General features: G+C 36.0%; 1 protein-coding gene across 1 annotated transcript in view; it reads right to left on the reverse strand.

Moving 5' to 3' along the window:
* The window catches only part of LOC133526354 (probable G-protein coupled receptor CG31760), a 146,148-nt gene that overhangs the window by 26,070 nt on the left and 100,482 nt on the right, over window positions 1–19,596 (reverse strand). The window contains exon 3 of the mRNA XM_061862944.1: window positions 8,030–8,145. Within this exon, the coding sequence (XP_061718928.1) occupies window positions 8,030–8,119 (90 nt within the window). The 5' untranslated portion in view covers window positions 8,120–8,145. The remainder of the gene's footprint in view (window positions 1–8,029; window positions 8,146–19,596) is intronic.

Here is a 19,596-nt window from a genome sequence, read left to right on the forward strand (position 1 = left end):
AATTACCCACCACCAAAATGGCTACGGCTTGAGTAGGCGGCGGACAGACAACGGGGGGCCTACTTCGAAAACCGAAAATAGCATATTGCGGGGATCTTTCTCTTTTACTCTTACTAAGACGTAATTAGAGTGACAGAGAAAAATGCCCGCAATCTACGAACTTCGATTTTCGCGTTTATAGCCCAGTGTCAAACCGAGAGTTGTGACGTCATCAGGATCTTCAATGTCGTTTCGACTTGGGTCACGTGACGTGTGTTAAAAGACATATTTATATTCAATATTTACAAAAATATGCTCATTAGAGGTCCCCTAAAGGTAGTTTAACATGTTCTTATAATCCATAAAAATTCATTGAGATACAATTCTGCCCCAAGATTTGTAGATGGAAACAACCCTATTATTATTTCATATCATTTCCAAACGAAAATAGTAGGTACAGTTGCTAAAATTAATGCCGCAAATTTGCATGTTGCGGTTTTGTTTGTGCAAATGAGTGTTGTCTGCATGAAATGCATTCTGCGCCTGCGGGTTTACTCAAACAATATGACAGGAGGGGGTGCAATGGTGCAAATAGTGGTAATCATTGAATCTAGTTCCCAGCTCATCAAATCAATGTCCATTATTAGCAATTTGCCATTGTCCCAATTACTAATGGAGACAGTCTGCCGACTGACCAGATGAATTTATAGGCGTTGTAATGATATTATGGCACGCTGCATGGAACCGACATATATTGCTACAGATACTTTTACGGTTATTGAACCATTTAAAACAGCACTATGTTAGGCGTGGGTAATAACAGTCAGGGGGCCTACCGCGAGTACCGAGAAAAGCGAAATTTAGAAATTGCAAATCTTTCTCTTTTACTTCAATGAAGGCGTTAAGAGTGACAGAGAAACATGCCCGCCACTTGCGAACTTAATAACTACGATTTTCGTAGTTATTAGCCCAGAGCCCCGTTTGGGGTTTTGTATGGGCGATTTTTTAAACGAAAATGTTTTGCGTGTTTGAAGTGAGAAAATTATCGGATAAATGACTTAATAATTAGTTACTTTACTTATAAATGTTAGTCTATTTATGATTACACTTCAGATATCATATAATATAACAGAGGTTCTAGTGTTAATTATAATCAAAGCTTTAACATTGTTTCATGCAATATTCGAATTCCATATACCTATTGCGACATATAATATAATTTAAACTATATTATCCTAGAAACACGGTACTTTATGGAACTCGGAGGGCCTACCGCGAAAAACGCAAATAGAAATTTACTTAACTTATTTATTTAAATTATTAATTGAATATCGTCAAAAACTGGTTTTGGGCAGCCCTGTAACCTACAGAATATATCCTAAGAACTCTAAGAAGACATGTTTTGATCAGCGTGGGAACTTGGAGTAAAATTATTTCTAAATCAACATAAGTATATTTATTTATAATCAGGCATTCAGCCAGTACATTAAAAAGCGGCCAAGTGCGAGTCGGACTCGCGCATGAAGGGTTCCGTACCATTTACGACGTATTAAAAAAAAAACTACTTGCTAGATCTTGTTCAACGTTTTACCACTTTGGACACACATTTTACCACTTTGGAACTGTCTCTCGCGCAAACTATTCAGTTTAGAAAAAAATGATGTTAGGAACCTAAATATCATTTTTGAAGACCTATCCATAGATACCCCACACGTATGGGTTTGATGAAAAAATTTTTTTTTTAATTTATTGACGTATTAAAAAAAAACTATTCACTAGATCTCGTTCAAACCAATTTTCGGTGGAAGTTTGCATGGTAATGTATATCATATATTTTTTTTAGATTTTTCATTCTGTTATTTTAGAAGTTACAGGGGGGGGGACACACATTTTTTCACTTTGGAAGTGTCTCTCGCGCAAACTATTCAGTTTAGAAAAAAATTATATTAGAAACCTAAATATCATTTTTGAAGACCTATCCATAGATACCCCACACGTATGGGTTTAATGAAAAAAATTTTTTTTTTAAATTTTTATGACGTATTAAAAAAAAACTACTTACTAGATCTCGTTCGAACCAATTTTCGGTGGAAGTTTGCATGGCAATGTATATCATATATTTTTTTTAGATTTTTCATTCTGTTATTTTAGAAGTTACAGGGGGGGGGGACACACATTTTTTCACTTTGGAAGTGTCTCTCGCGCAAACTATTCAGTTTAGAAAAAAATTATATTAGAAACCTAAATATCATTTTTGAAGACCTATCCATAGATACCCCACACGTATGGGTTTGATGAAAAAAATTTTTTTTTAAAATTTTTATGACGTATTAAAAAAAAACTACTTACTAGATCTCGTTCGAACCAATTTTCGGTGAAAGTTTGCATGGTAATGTATATCATATATTTTTTTTAGATTTTTCATTCTGTTATTTTAGAAGTTACGGGGGGGGGGACACACTTTTTACCACTTTGGAAGTGTCTCTCGCGCAAACTATTCAGTTTAGAAAAAAATGATATTAGAAACCTCAATATCATTTTTAAAGACCTATCCATAGATACCCCACACGTATGAGTTTGATGAAAAAAGATTTTTTGAGTTTCAGTTCTAAGTATGGGGAACCCCCAAAATTTATTGTTTTTTTTCTATTTTTGTGTGAACATCATAATGCGGTTCATAGAATACATCTACTTACCAAGTTTGAACAGTATAGCTTTTATAGTTTCGGAAAAAAGTGGCTGTGACAGAATCGGACAGACAGACGGACATGACGAATCTATAAGGGTTCCGTTTTTTGCCATTTGGCTACGGAACCCTAAAAATTGGCCAAAATAAAAAAAAAGTCATGTAATAACAACTGATCTCATCTAGTTTTAAGTTTCATTAAGATTATCAACTTGCCACCGCCGTAGATCGTGTGAAGAGGTCGAGGTTTCGATAATATCGGCGGTAATAAGTAACTACCACCTAGATTGTACTATGCCGCCTATTAATATCAGATTTACTTGAACTACCCCATCATATCATGTGGTTAACGAGCTCACAAACATGATTGACGTCAGCCGTGTGGTTACTGTGGTTTTGTTATATCACGTGTGATGAACAAACTAAACTAACGAAACAAACAACTGTTGTCAAACAAAATTTCTAGTCTGTTCAGTTCATCGCTAGAATGGAATGTGCATAGGCAACAAAGAGAAAAATAGACGAAATTATCGATGCTCGCGATATTACCGACAGCCCGTCTGAGTAAAGTGTGAACATATGGTCATGCCTTCCCATCTGGAAGGCCGTATAGGTAATTATTTTCAAATCTTTTTTTTATCCTACAGATTAAGAGGTATTTATAAAAACATCAACACCAATACGAATTAAATGCATTATTTTATAAAATTTTAAACTATACACGACATGGGTTGACTGGTAGAGAATGTCTTAAGGTATTAAGTCCGTCATTTGAACTTGTTTTTACGTTGTTGTACGCAATCATCATCATTGGCCTTTACATCAATTAAATGATGGTTTAAACAGCGCCCATAACATTGCGGCACTTACGTAAATGACTAGTAATTCCAATTCGAGAGCGGTAGAGAATGTCTTAAGGTATTAAGTCCGTCATTTGAACTTGTTTTTGTTACGCAATAATGTTTAAATAAATAACAAATAAAAGTGAAAGATCAGACGGGACAATTCTTCGCACTATCTGATTAAATTACTTTTATCTATTGGCTTGCCGATCCGACTTCATTAGATTGTAAGATTGTGACCGATCAAATCAGCAGGAGCAGACACAAAATTGACAATTTTCGACGCTAATTTGATAACCCCGTCTGTACTAGCCCTAAGTCATCACATAATGTAGATACTTATGCCCCTCTGCGGCGTCTGCCTCCGTCAGGCCTCCGACAATATTGACTTGCCCCCTCTAGTTCACTGGCTGGCTACGCCCTCGTGTCTTCTTTTCTTGTAAAGTTGCCAGTATCCCAATTCCCCGATCGTCGAGGAATCCATGGACCAGTGGGACACAGAGCACATTGGGCACCTAACTTGCAGCAGCGTGAATTATGCTCGACGGAATGTGCATAGTTATTTATTTTTTCGCTCATATCCACCTTAATCACAAAACTGGGCAACTGAAAAACTAAAAACAATTAGTTTTCCCGTTGCCCATTCTTATCACTGTTTATTTATTCTGTGTTACACTTACAGCCGTGCAAATTTGTAATTTCCGCTAGCCATAAACTCGGCCTTTTAAGCCCTGGACGAAATAAAACATGAAAGGCAGACAATTCTTTTCCTCAACACTCATTGAGCTTTAGCGGACAAAGAAAAGGTGTTATTTTGCAGGTAAGGTTAATAAAAATAAGAATAATGATTAAACCCGGCTATTATCAAGAGGAATTTCAATTCTTGGACCTTGTGTTTTATCTTCCGTTTCTTATCTTGTTTCTATTTTATTTTATTTATTTATTTATGTTAGGGAGAACCAACACTCGCAATAGACAACAGGATTACAACTGGAAGCCAATTACAGGAACTCACAGGTAGGTATGAAATATTTATTGCTCAGATAGGTTATAATTTGCATTGTTAAATAGCAACAAAATAAAATAAAACAGCATCTGTTAGGTAGTCGCATTTGGTGGGGGTTATTTTACAAAGCACTGAAAATGGATTTAGATGATACTGTCCACCATAGAAATAGGATAGTATAGAACGACTGTCAAACTTCAAAAGTGTGACCAAAAATGAAATGCAAGTGTGTGCGTAAATTGTCTATGTGCGAACAAAAATAGTGATGTCATGTTACAACATATTAATAATCTATCGATGTTTAACTGCTTTATCGACTACTTTTTCAAATGTGTTTGTTTTTATAAAAAATGTAATAGGTATGAGTATTATTACTACTATTAGACCTTATTAGCGCCTTTAGTACCTTTAATTTTCTTTTACAGCGGACGCATAGTAAATAACAATACTGATAGTGATAACCGAGGCTACAGTTACAGTCGTTACAGTCAGCATCAAAATGGTCAAATATATAGGTACACATGTGTCACAATGGTCAAATATATATTGTTACTTATTTTACAGTACATATGGAGCTACTTTACCGCACTAGTGCGATAATTAGCACATTACGTAACCATATCGAACATTTTAAGGGCCATATGTATTGTAATACATTTGCGAATAGTTAATTCGAAACTCGTGTCGACTTAAAATCGTATCGCCACTCATTGCGATTTTTTATTTTTCTCACCTGGTTTGGTGTTCTGGGACGTTTACTTACTTACTACTTACTCCGTTGGCTCAGCGACCCAAAATGAGACTTGGCCTCCGACACAAGACAGCGCCACTTTTCTCGGTCCTGTGCGACCTCTCGCCAATTGTCGACTCGAAGCTCGCGCAGATCCGCCTCCACCATGTCGCTCCAGCGATACCTAGGGCGTCCGACAGGACGTCCTCCTGCTAGGCGACCCAGGTACGCTCTTTTTACGTTTTTTCGTTTTTACTTGACTAAATTACTAACGTATTCCGATCAAGCATTATGGAACGCGGCGCTGTCGGTAAAGCAGGTGACTCGCGTTGATAAAGCAGGTTTCTGTCGTATGCGGGTAAGTATAAAATGTAAGTAATGTGTTGGAAAGTGAAGTTTAAATTTATCACTGAACATGTGCACCTTCAAAAAAGGTATTATAACAATCGTTATTATTTTAAGTCGGTTATAAAGGTTAATATCTTAATGATGTCTTGTGAACAACTAATTCCATACCTACTAATATACCGACAAGTTATCGATACAGTCATATGAACATTTTCTCAAGCCCTAGCGTAAAGTAACATTTTAAGTTTTTACACAAAATATTCTAAATTATTGACTAATATCATGAAATATTAACACACAATTGAAGAAAAACTTATAATGAACTGTATAAATTGGCTTTTTACACTTTTTATGCTGTTAATTTGATAAAATATCGTTACGAAAATTTCGCTACGGTTATCATAATTACCTGTGAAATGAGTATTTCCCTGGGTTTTTTGGCCCTGAAACACAACAATCCGGCACACAACATGACACCATCTTCACTAAATTACTTAATATTTATTTTTGATTTTGATTCTCGTATATTTTTAACGTAAAAAAATACGGCAATATGATTTTGGCCGCCTCGGCCGCCTTCGAATTCAAAAAATGGTTACGTTTTCTCATATGTAGTCTGCCTCTTTCACACTCGTGGCTTGTTCATATACGTGATGGCTTCCCTTTCGCACACTTCATCTGTCTGTCAAGCGAAGCGTATGACAAGTCTCTGCTGTCCACTCAGTATAGGGTTGCCATCTCTAAAATTTGGAAACCAGGACAAGTCGCGTGAAAACCCCGGATTTTAGAGTCCAGAACCCGGACATGTCAAGGTTTTTTTAAACAGGTTGTGCGTGGGTCGCGGGCTGGCTAAGACTGTAAATTTTTAAACCCGGACTACAAATGAAGCCCCCCCCCCCTCCAGACGCTCCCCGGATGCCCTCTAAACTAGGACAAATCCGAGGAAACCCAGATGGATGACAACCCTAACTCAGTATGACGCCACGGTAAGCCACAATGCTGTCAATGGCAGTGTTACCCACAAAATTAATTATTGGGCTTAGCTATTCGGTATTTATCTATACAGCGGTGGCGGAGTCCCATGGTCCTAAAGTACCGTAAATCCACCTAATTATAGTATAGTCCAGTACAACTGGGCTGTCTGGACATGAACTATGGACTGTCACGAGTTCAACACGTAAATTACCAATCTTATTTTTGGTCCTACCTATGTTTATTATTCTTTTTGTGAAAATGTTTGGCCTGGGTATTCACACCTGGGTTAGCCATCATGCCAATCGTTTACGCTCCGTCGCAACTGTCACTGTCACACTAATATGGAAGAGTAGGTAATATAATAAATATAAAGCGTTTCGTCGTCGTAGCACAAGCGATTGTCACCTTGGCTAGTTGGGAGTTTTTGGATTATAGTTCGGCGGTTTTACGGAATACCAAATTCTCGTCATCTCAGAGTAGGTATAGGTAATAAAATAATAATAAATAAATATTATAGGACATTCTTACATAAATTCACTAAGCCCCACAAGTTCAAGAAGGCTTGTGTTGTGGGCACTCAGGTTTATATAATATACAAATACGTAACCCCTTACAGCATGTAATAATAAATATTTGTTGAAATTTGAACTTTAATAAGTAATTGCGAATAGAGTTGAATATCGTATCCGCCATGTATAGCTTCATATGTGGTATACATATCAGAAACAAATATATGTGCTCATCACACAAATAAATGCCCTTACAGTGATTCTAACCCAGGACCATCGGCTTCATAGGCAGGGTACTACCCACTAGGCCAGACCGGTCGTGAAATGCTAAACGGTTTAACCCAGACCTTAGATATATAGGTAATTGAATACACCGATTTTTTCGATATAACCCAGCTTTGTGACATAAGCCTTCTTAAAATCGAAGGGTTACATAAGTAAAGGCCACAGTAATCCCTCTTGGGTATGCTCTAAGAAATAGGATTTCAAGCTTTCCTAATCTTTGGGATACCTCTAGGGATTTTCGCGGGAAATGATTTTGGTTGGCGGATCATATGGCTGATGGAAGTGATCCGTGTTCAGTTGATTGATAGATATCAATAAGCAATGCAATATATATTGTTGGCAATCTTTACTTCTATGTATAAGGCAGTGTCTTACGTGAGCGAATAACTCGCGAACGCAAAGCGGCGCGGGTGAATTCAATCCTTTGATACCTGTGGAAGTGTCCTACGTGGGCGATCTCCGAATGCCGTTGGGCCACCGTAAGCCGCTGCGTAAGGCATTTTGTATGTTATATTGATTTATATGTAGCTTTGCATCAGTGAGTTTCATAAGATATTTCGAAATATGCTGAGTTATTGTATGTCTAATCCATTAAACATTTCCTCCAATTACGAGATAAATAACAATTATTTTCATGAGGTGAGGTAGTGACTACGTGCTAGTAGTTACCCGGTAGCCGGTGGTATTGGCGGTGTCCGCGGGCAGCGCGAGTAGGAACGGCAGCAGCAGCGCGCTCGACATGCGCCGCGGGCCGCCCATCTCCGCACACCATCCGCGCAACCCGCCTGGAACAGTAAAAATTAAATTACAGTATTTGTATAAGTACGCCTGTACGCTTCTATCTTATTTTTAGTGCCTCATTAATATCACTAAGTTAGGTAGCTATATAATCTATTTTCTCTAAGTAGGTAAATCTAAGTATACTACGAGTTGATTCCAATACCATATTGGCTGTAACACAGTCTAGAAAACCGATGATGTGGTGCCTTTTGGCTTGAAAACTTACGAATTACCTTCATTAAATGCATAATTTTGTGATGTTGTCAATTAGTTCAACAAATCAAGAATGACCCGGGCTGGCTGTCTTTCTGTTCACGTCATCGTTTATAAGTAGGTACTCGTACCTATTTTTGTACGTATAGTACCGATTAGTAAAACAAAGGGCGGGACCAATAATTTTCATAAAATTGGTCCAACATTTGCTTTTGTTGTCAATGTTTCATTGTAAACATTAATACAAACTTAGTTCTGTTTCTCAGAATTTGTTTTATTAGAGTCGGATCATCAGACTTGAGTCTAAAGCAAGATTTCTTGATAAAAAAAAAACTTAATATCTTTGTTTCACAGACTTATACATTGTCGACAGATAATGCCGAGCTTCATAAAAATAGTGCAAATAACGCAGCGATTGGATTGCGCAACTTTTATCCCCTAGGGCGGAAATTGTTCGTATAATCGAACTAAACCTGGGAACTCAATCAAAGCCCCCAGTCGCTCTTTTTTATTGCATTTATACACTGTTAAATATATGTAATATAAAAAAATAAGTCTTAGTTATGGATTCCTAAAGCGCCGGGATTATATAATCGAACAGACTTTGGAGACACAATTAAGTTAGTTGTCAGGCACGCTTATTCACAAACTGTACATTGTGTATTAAGGGCAGTAAATAAGAATTTACGAACTCATAATTCCTGGCACACATTGTGAGGAATAAAAATTACAGCTCTAGGTCGAAATGTAGAATTTACAGACCGCATCGCCACGCATGTCAAGCAAGTGTTATAAAAGAATACGTTACAGCCCTAGGTCGAAATATAGGATTTACGGACCACATCGCCTACGTCTACGCCTACTAACATACCGCACGAAGTACATATTTTGCATTTTAATAATAAACAACTATCCTTTTATATCATTCTTTTGTTTAAACAGATCTTTCTTGAGAAAACTCTGCAGGACAAACACAAATAAACTGCGGAACTAACTTTAAACTCACCTCGGCTTACTTAACTACGAAAGTGCAATTATGAAAGGACATAAATCGCACTAGAGGCCAAGGCAGCTAACAAATCGTGGCAACTCAGCACATTAAACGTTTGCACTGGAGTATAGGCATCGCGTACCTAAGTTTGCACCGGGCATCGTTCCAACAAAGTTCAGGTTGTGTAGGTATTCTCAGTGCGCGAGCGCCAGCGAGTCGAATTCTTAGATAAACCAGTATGAAACAACCTCTGGACCTGTAACAACTATACGGAGTCTATAAACGTTGTTTAACTGGTTCACGCTAGCGATCATCTCGCAAGCGTTCAGGAAGCTTGCAATGATACCACAGTTCTAGCGCTCCAGATACGTCCAAACCACTGCTGTATCACTAAATGCATTGTTTCTGCACTTTCCAGCCACAGATAGACTGAGATTCACTGATAAGAGTGCTTTCATTACCCACTGTAGTCAAGCTAATATTTTGTACCAACATTATATTTGATGAACGTACGATTGTGTCGTCGCTGCAGTGAACTGTTTATTACATCAATCGCTAAAATGTTAACAGATAGCACTAGCGTTTCGTTTCCTATCGATAACAACAATTCGTAAGGAGTTGATGTGGAGTTTTACAACGCGCCATGGAGGTTCGTCTGAAACGCACATGGTTAAATGAATTACGCGTGAGACTGCCTCATAGTTATTAAATTGTTTACCTATATCATTGAGAAATTAATACTTATACTCATTTATAATAAGTTTTAAGCGAGTTTTGCGAAAACTTATTTCAAATAAAACTAAAGTTTAATTAAGGTAGTTTAAAACGTATTAAAAATACATTTTGTTTTGCCATACCTCCTATATAACTAAGAACTATTTATTAAGTAGGAAACTGATCTATGGAGTGAGCATTTTATACTTATTTAATTTATCTGTCTATCAGTGTCGGCCAAAACCGGACTGCAACAATCCGTTACGGTTTACGGTCCAATTTTCAATTGCAATTAACGTTAGGCCAACACTGATGCCTATATCGATTTTTTGTGCAGTATGACCCACCTACTGACCGTTAACTCCTGTAACTCTAACCTCTCTTATTAAGAAATGACTCAGATCACGCAAGTCTTCTTCTTCATTTCTTGAAGATTGCTAGCAAAACTCTCAAAGGAATTCTTATAACTTATCAACGGTAATTTTATATGGGAATAATGGGATTCTGAAGCATTCTTCATTCCTCTTCTTCGTTTGTTTTCATTCTTCTTGAGATGTGTTTTAAGAAAGGTCAACGAAATGAGACGTGCTTCAGAAGTTTATTTAAGGAAAATAACAATTTTCTTGATTAAATTAGGCACTTATAATATAAAGTGCCGTCAAAGTAAACAAAAGTAAATCTTTTAAGTACCTACGGCGCGCAATCAAAGTGGAAAAATAAAATTTCGTAGTACGTTTTTAGGGTACACAGACCTACCTAAGGGTGGTATTCCTCCTGCCCAATTTATTGGTCCAATTTGTATTTGCAATTATAAGCAATTAATATTAGGTTTTAAATGGATTTGTTGTACAATTTTCATTCTGATATTTAACTCCCTATTCCATAAATAACGATACTTAAAGTATTCTAAATTGTTAATTGAAAGTATGCTCAAGAAATACTTTCAAAGTTTATACTTATTAGTCATTTTTAGGGTTCCGTAGCCAAATGGCAAAAAACGGAACCCTTATAGATTCGTCATGTCCGTCTGTCTGTCCGATTATGTCACAGCCACTTTTTTCCGAAACTATAAGAGCTATACTGTTCAAACTTGGTAAGTAGATGTATTCTATGAACCGCTTTAAGATGTTTACACAAAAATAGAAAAAAAAACAATAAATTTTGGGGGTTCCTCATACTTCCTCATACCTCATACTGAAACTCAAAAAATCTTTTTTCATCAAACCCATACGTGTGGGGTATCTATGGATAGGTCTTTAAAAATGATATTGAGGTTTCTAATATCATTTTATTCTAAACTGAATAGTTTGCGCGAGAGACACTTCCAAAGTGGAAAAATGTGTGTCCCCCCCCTCGTAACTTCTAAAATAACAGAATGAAAAATCTAAAAAAAATATATGATATACATACATTGCCATGCAAACTTCCACCGAAAATTGGTTTGAACCAGATCTAGTAAGTAGTCTTTTTTTAATACGTCATAAAATTAAAAAAAAAAAAATTTTTTCATCAGACCCATACGTGTGGGGTATCTATGGATAGGTCTTTAAAAATGATATTTAGGTTTCTAATATCATTTTTTTCTAAACTGAATAGTTTGCGCGAGAGACACTTCCAAAGTGAAAAAAAGTGTGTCCCCCCCCCCTGTAATTTCTAAAATAACGGAATGAAAAATCTAAAAAAATATATGATATACATTACCATGCAAACTTCCAACGAAAATTGGTTTGAACCAGATCTAGTAAGTAGTTTTTTTAATACGTCGTAAATGGAACCCTTCATGGGCGAGTCCGACTCGCACTTGGCCGCTTTTTTTTAACACATGTATATTACTTTTCTCGTATTCGAAATGAAAAGTAGAGTAATAACTCGGGTGAAAGGCACCATTTCCGCCTCGGACTATTGGCGCTCTCACTCAGTTCGAGCTCCTACCTGCCTCAACAGAAATGAGTGCCTTCCCTTCCCTTTGTTAAGAATCTACTATTTAAATAGTTATCTCTGCGTCATTGGCGTATTTATTAAAATTATGCTGGAGAACATCGCGTGACTTTTGCGTGCTAACGCTCGCTTATATAGCTTGTTAGCTTTAGTTGCTCAACGCGGGCTCCTGTGCGTTCGTTTTAAAATAATGCATACAAAAAGTTTTGAAAAAATACCAGAAGTTTTGGACAGTAAAAAAAAGTTTTATATGGCGACAATTTTATTTAGTACTCTAAGATGCTTTTGGAGCCGTAAATTGTAAACATTGATTGTTTGCTCCTCGAATTTAACAATGTATAGGTTTTAGGTAAAGTTTAACATACCGCATTCCATTCAAATATTGAAATTGAATATATTACAATAAATTTAATCAATTATTGATAATTATTTTTTACATCGACATAATTTCAGCTTGACAGGAGATGTCAATCGCAGTATTGAGTGAATTAATGTACTAGGTGCCTAGCAAAGGTGGCAGTTGCTTGCGCTACTACAATGAAACGCTTAGTGTGCTCTCTATCACCCTTCCATATTAGTGCGAAAGTGACAGTTGCATCATTCTTCTTTTTACTGCAGGTTTTTTTATCCCCAGAAGTAAGTATTTGATTTTTATATTTGTAAATTATGCATTTTTAAAATTGTATATCAGTAGAAAGCACATTTTAATGCCGCACTAACGATACCTTGGAGCCAAAGTAAAAAATACTTTATCCATATTTTTTATATGAACCAAGTTGTCATCATAAGTCAAATTGTTATTATAAGTAAAAGAGCAGGGACGGTAACATAGTTGTGTTTGCATAATTCAGGCTATAAGTTCTAAAAAAATAATTATTGTCAAATGTCAAATAGTGAGGCCCATTCTGTGCTTATCATGTTTTAGTAGTTAGCGTAAGTTAAAACGCATTACGAATATTAAAATTTCAAGATTATTCGATATCGCAAAACCTGCACTAAAAAATAGAATGACCCAGTTACGTTTCGTTCGCTATGGAGCGTCAACAACTGGCATGTTGGCTACGCACCCTGAACGTTAATATCGTTGAGCTCTATTATGGCCTGAAATTGACATAAATCTGGAAATCAGATATCCGTAAATCCATTGAACCACAATGTAATTATTGCGCCTTCAATTACAAAGCATCAAAACTATTTCAAGCAGGGCGCGGAATATGATGAAACTATTATGAATATACTTACCAATATAATTATATATATTGACATTTTTGGAAATATTCCCTGCTATTTTGAAGTGTGTATTCATAATATTATATTGTAAGTGTATATTAATATTATTCGTTTAATAGTTATTTGTACAACAAGAGAGCAAAGCTTGACATTTCTTCGAGTGCTTATTTTGAGTCCCGTGCAAGCGAAAGATTCTATAATAGATTCACGAGCATAAAGGTCACTTGAATGTTATTTTGTCTCACTAAGTGAGCAAAATGCGATTTTGCTCACTGTTTTTAAACAGCAAATTACCCTTGTTCCAGCTGCTGACGTGAAAACATAATTTAAATCAATATGTTGAGTTTGAAGTCATTATAATACTCGTATTATAATGACTTCAAACGATATGTGAGGAATGTATGAATACTGTGACAGTATAGTAGATAAACGACTTAACTACGATTCCTAAAACTCTCACCTCCTAGGATTTATAATTCTAAGGTAAAAAACATAGATTCGAAACGTGTCTTACTGCCGGGATAAGAGATTTCTCGTTGCTGAAAAAATAATTATGGAAACATTACCTATAATATAAAACCATAGGTCCTAATTGGGTAAATATTAAGTGAGTCAAGATCTTTGAGTTAACGTTTCAGGATATACCTCCAGTGGGTTGGGCCGGCGCTAACAACGCTTCTGCAAACAATGGACCTTTTACTGGATGCCAAAGGGCGTTTATTGGAAATGGCAGAGCTGCCGCTCTATTTACGTCCGTGGTTTCATGATTTATTGAAATTCTATCCACGTTAGAATGAAACTTAAATTATACTAGAAGTTTTAATAGCCACGACTTTTTAGGGTTTCAGACTGATGAAAAGAAGCCTTGCGACTGTGCTGTGAGTATACGGATACGAATAATTAAATAAAGTGTTCTTGTTAAATACAAGCAAACTTCTATTCTAATTAATAACTTACTAAGTATTATATGTATTAAAATTATTCTGACGCCGATTGAAGGCAGATCTACGCAACGCCATAAGGAACAGACGGATCTCATTTCTTTGATATCTCTATCGAATGATTTTTCATTGATCTGCAGCGGACTGATGAGTACCACTTCTAAATCAATATGTATAATAAGTACGGGTAATATACGAGCTGTTGCCCACGAGCATTTTTATATTGGTGGTTTGAATTTGACATAAAAAATATGTAGCGACCATTTATCAGTAAGGGCGACTTCAGATGCGTTTTTTTCTGCGCGTATATGGTCGTTTTTGCCTGTGCGCGCCTACACGCGCTTCCAAAAACAAGCATATATATATATATATCTATATATACGCGCGTATAAAACACTAGTCTGAAACCGTTTTTATTTGTTACCACGTAACATTACAGCCACACGTAACATTATTCTTCTTTCAATTCAGTTTCAAGTGCCGTATTCAGAAAAATATATATGTTCTCGATACCTTTCAACTTCTTTTCAAGTTATAATAAAATTTTACTTGTGGGTAACGAAACCTCATAAAGGAATCGAGTAAGCACGGAAGTACTTCCCAAAGTAATTTAGGGAGATAATTATAATTTGGATTAGGTATTTACATATTGGCGTTTCTAGTGGATTCGACATTAGATCCTATTTTCTCCCTAGATCGAATTTCTCAACTAGTTTGCAGAGACAATAGATTCCTGTAGAATCAATATTCCGTTCACAATTTCCTGATAAATTGAGACTGTCACTACTTATCTTTAAGTGCTTATTAAAATACAACATAGCCGCAAAATAGGCGCCATTTTTGGTTTAGTTACGTTACGTTTACATTAGTTTATACTTTGTGACAGACCCTATGGACCGACTGAGAAGATAGATATAAATCAATATGCATTACGTAAAATATTGTTTATGTAGATAGATGATAAAATAAGTAAGTACTTAAAAAAATGAACATTATAAAATAGTCTACAAATAAAGTGTCTAGGGTAAGGAACCTCTTAGAAATATAATCTACCCACACTAATCGCTGCTAGATATTAAGTGACGTACTCTGACAATAAGAACTCCACCTAGTTCTATCAATAGAACTACATGAGGACCTAGCTAATATGACAATCGTTTGCAGAAAACGAAACGAAACGCTTAGATAAACGTAAATAATGTATGTAAATTATAGCGTTTTCTGCAAACAATTGTTATCTTGGCGGCGCCCTGATTATTAGAATTAAACTTTAAGAATATTCGTTCGATCTCAGTTGAGCAGATAGCATTGGTTCTATGTTACGTTTATACAGTCTTCCGCTATATCCATAAGTTACGGTTACGACGTATCACATAAAAAAACACACCAAGTTTACGTTTGGCTTTATGTCATTTCTTTGGCCCTGTACGCGGCTAACTCATACATTGGTTCCCATAAAACATACGTAATTGTGTTGTTCGAACCGTTTTATAGGACACTGATTTTGATGTGATAGTAATTTTATTCTTAAAATGTGTAATTTCAGAAAATAAACAGTACTTCTCGAATTCTCCATGTCATCTAGTTGGGCTTTATCACACATCGCTTTTGCTTGCTCGGGACACAGTTACAGGCAATGGCATTAAAAGCATTTTAGAATACTAAACCAATTTATTGAAACTGATTATGGGAACTGGGTGCTTAGCCATTGTGCCAATCGTTGACGCTCCGTAGCAGTGTTGGCCGAACGTTAATTAGAATTGAAAATATTGAAAATTAACCAATAACCGTAAACTGTAACCGTTACAGTTAATTGATATTCGCCCAAAACTGCTCCGTAGCACAGCGTAGTCATCTCTCTCTATCACTCACTTAGCTACGCACCCTTATTAGGTAGTCACTCTTGTTTTTCAGACGTACCTGTGACGTGAATTTCTACTTTCCGTTTTGTTAAACGTCGGTGGCAAACAAACTTACGGCCCACCTGATGGTAAGCAATCACCGTAGTCTATGGACGCCTGCAACTCCAGAGGTGTTATATGCACGTTGTCGACCCATTAAAAACCTGTACACTCCTTTTGTGAAAAACCCCATACTTAGCCTTATCTCTCTAAAACTCATCTTACATGCATTTTTACGGTTGAAGCCTTTTACATAACTCAGCCTTAGGTTTTGTATCTTCAAAGCACCTGCGTTTAACGACACTAAGCTAAGCTTACGTTGACTACCGGGAGCCGATTCTGATATAACAATTGGTTACGGTTTTGAAGATCGCTCAAGCCGATTGGTGCGTGCAAAATGAAATTAAAGTCGTGCGTGAGATGTGGATTTTCGTTAGACGCGAATATTGTGAAAAATTATACTTTACTAAAGTGAGTATAAATCAGTGTTACATTAATAAAATACTTACAATTATTTATTTGTATGAAACTACTTCAGTTGTCCGACAAGTCTGTGCTAGCATTTAGTTCTCGGAGAAGTTTTTACTTTATACACACACGTTTAGATTTGAGTCCCGCACAACAAGTAGATTTGGTAAAACATGTACAGCAGTAATATTGTCAGTCCAATTCACATTAAATATGTATAAAAAAAAACCGCTTTTGCAGATTCAATCATGTTAAAGAGAAAAGTAAATAAATAGTGATCAAAATAATCTTAAACAAGTAGCGTATTTTTGACGTATTTTTATGACTTTTTCCGAATACTTAGAATTATGCAAAAACGCGGCTATTTAATGGTGAATAACTCACAAAACAGGGTGTTTATTTAGTCACCTATAATAATTTATGGGGTGAATATTGATGATGATGATGATGACCTAAGTACATATATTTTAGAAGCCCGATTACTTGGTAACTCCAGAGACATTATGAGTAACGTAAGAGACACTTAAAACTGTCGGTTAAAAAGTTTACTCGCTCAGTTACTCGAGATTTCTTAATTAAAGATATAATTGAAAATCTAGAATATAAAGTATTTTCCCCGTTTAATAAAATAAGTTTATACTTATTTCAGCGCGCGCTTTATTTGATTCGATTAGTTTTGAATTGTAAAATTATTTAAACGGGTTATTGTGATTGATATTGACATTGACAAGTTGATAGATTCTAAGAAGGGTAGTTCCGAATGGAGTTGTAAGTGCCATGGCGGCGCGGGTCGTCATTCGTTGACAGCGCCCCGCACGAGATGGTCGCTTACGTTTTGGCCATTGACTCTTAATCGTGATTTATTTCTGTAATCATCGAATATTTTTGGTGTTAGTTAATTAAAACAAGGAATACAGTGATTTGATTGTATCGTGAGATTTATTCTTTCGTGGAAACCTGCACGTGCACGCCCACACGACATCAATATGTCAGGCACGCCTGTTCGGCTCCCCGATACCCCGACAAGTATTATTAGAATTACGCCCATTAATCATCGCGTAAAATGAAACATTTACAATTCCATTTTTTTAAACCGTTAATAGATTATAAAAATAAATTCAGGTGGAACAAAACAAACACGGCGATGAATGGACTCTTTGTGATTGTGTAGTGATGCAGAATCCGACGGGGAATATTTCATCGAATATGCGAATATTCCCCAAACAAGACAATATTGAATTCATACGTTAGGTACCAATCGAATTGTGTTTATCTTCATTTGTTATTTGATTATAGTTAGTAGTTTAATGTTAGGTATTAATTATTTAATACAAAATACATATTGTAATAAATATTTTTATCGGTAGATAATTAAGTTAATAGCAATTTTTAAATCAAAAATTCTATAAAGAAAAATACTAGAAAAATTGTGTCCCGCCGAGTTTCTTGCCGATCCCAAATTGGGATACCCTTATCCAATTAAGGGGGGATTAAAATCTTCTCGGGTCAGAGGTGTAGGGTTAGAGCCGGTGTAGCTTTATTTGACGTTCATAAGCGCATTGTAATATGCCTACTTGAATAACAAACTATCTTTATCTGAGCCAACATCCACAAAATATTGTCGTGTTTAAAAATGTAACTCTTTAAGTTGCAGCATAAGACACAACAACACAAGACATGCATAAATAATAGAAAAAGTATGCATAATTTATTGTAATAACAGTATATGAATCTGAACGTTTCTGATTGAAGAAATGTTATTTTTGACACTGACTGATCACATATTTAAACAACAGATCAAACTCATAACCTGTTTTTAGAATCAGAATACGCCTCCAGCTTTAGACGACCAGTGCCATTCGATCTGAATTTCTCACCTAAACCGTGCTTCACTAGGCTGGCCGGTGTAAAAAAATAATTGAAATGCATGGCAACCTCGCTGCGTGTAATTGAAAAAGCATTCGATTACATGCCCGCGAATTGGAACAAGCTAACAGTCGGAACCTTTAGGACTGAAACACAATTATACGATACGATGTCGTATCGTGGCATTATGCGCTATTGTAAGGTCGTGTCGGACGCTGTCCGTACGATAATACTGAAATTTAAAATATATGAGTACTGCAGTTACCATGAGTTATATTCAAATTCACCGTCTATTTTATTTTCTGCTTAAGTTACTTAAGTATTTCTTTTGTGCAATAAAATTGATTTGATTAAAATCGCGTTTTGTCTGAATTTTCACATTTTGTTTGATTGACTTGCTTTTTAATTATGAAATTACAATAAAATATGTAACCCTTAATATGAATGATATCAAATATTTATTTTGAGTAAAACTGTTTAAAATTTTACATGACATAATAGACACAAAAAACATGCCACTGAGCTTGAGTTGTGACACAGTGTAACAACGCTGGGTTTTAGGTTTCAGGGCAGCCAGAGAAAACTAAAGTTAAACGTATAACAATTAAATACATTACAAATGGACTTTCTATGCTAAAATAGTACATTATGATACAAGTGTGCTAAGTTGGTCATTACACACGAGGCGATATTGTGCGCGCGAGCTGTAAGCGAGCGCGCAATAAGAAAGCCGATGTGGGTAATGACCAATGCAAACGCGTTTCACACGACGTTTTTCAACACACTTGCGAGGAAAAAACAAAACTAATAAATCAGATTTTTTTGTCAAAACAGTAAAGGTACCTACAATTATCAAAATGGTAGCTTACAGTTTTTACATCGAATAATAATTGCACCAAAGCGTGCTGGGCTTGTAGGCACTTATTCGCCAGTTCATTGGAATAAGCTACCAACACGTTTTCCAAGAAAGACTGGGCGTTTTTGCTGATTTTCCATTGAATAAAAGTTTCATATGCCGCCAATTCTTTTTCACCCGATTTTGATGGTAAAAAGCTATCGTTCCCGACTCTTGCCTCTATTAGTATTACTGCCAGCGTTAATTTTATGTGTTCTTCATTTTCAATGCTTGAAAATGACATGTTCGTCAATATATAAACTAAAAACATGCAAAACTATTCCAATTTTATGACAAAT

Source organism: Cydia pomonella, chromosome 16 (assembly GCF_033807575.1).
Source record: "Cydia pomonella isolate Wapato2018A chromosome 16, ilCydPomo1, whole genome shotgun sequence".
In the NCBI taxonomy this organism is placed as follows: domain Eukaryota; kingdom Metazoa; phylum Arthropoda; class Insecta; order Lepidoptera; family Tortricidae; genus Cydia; species Cydia pomonella.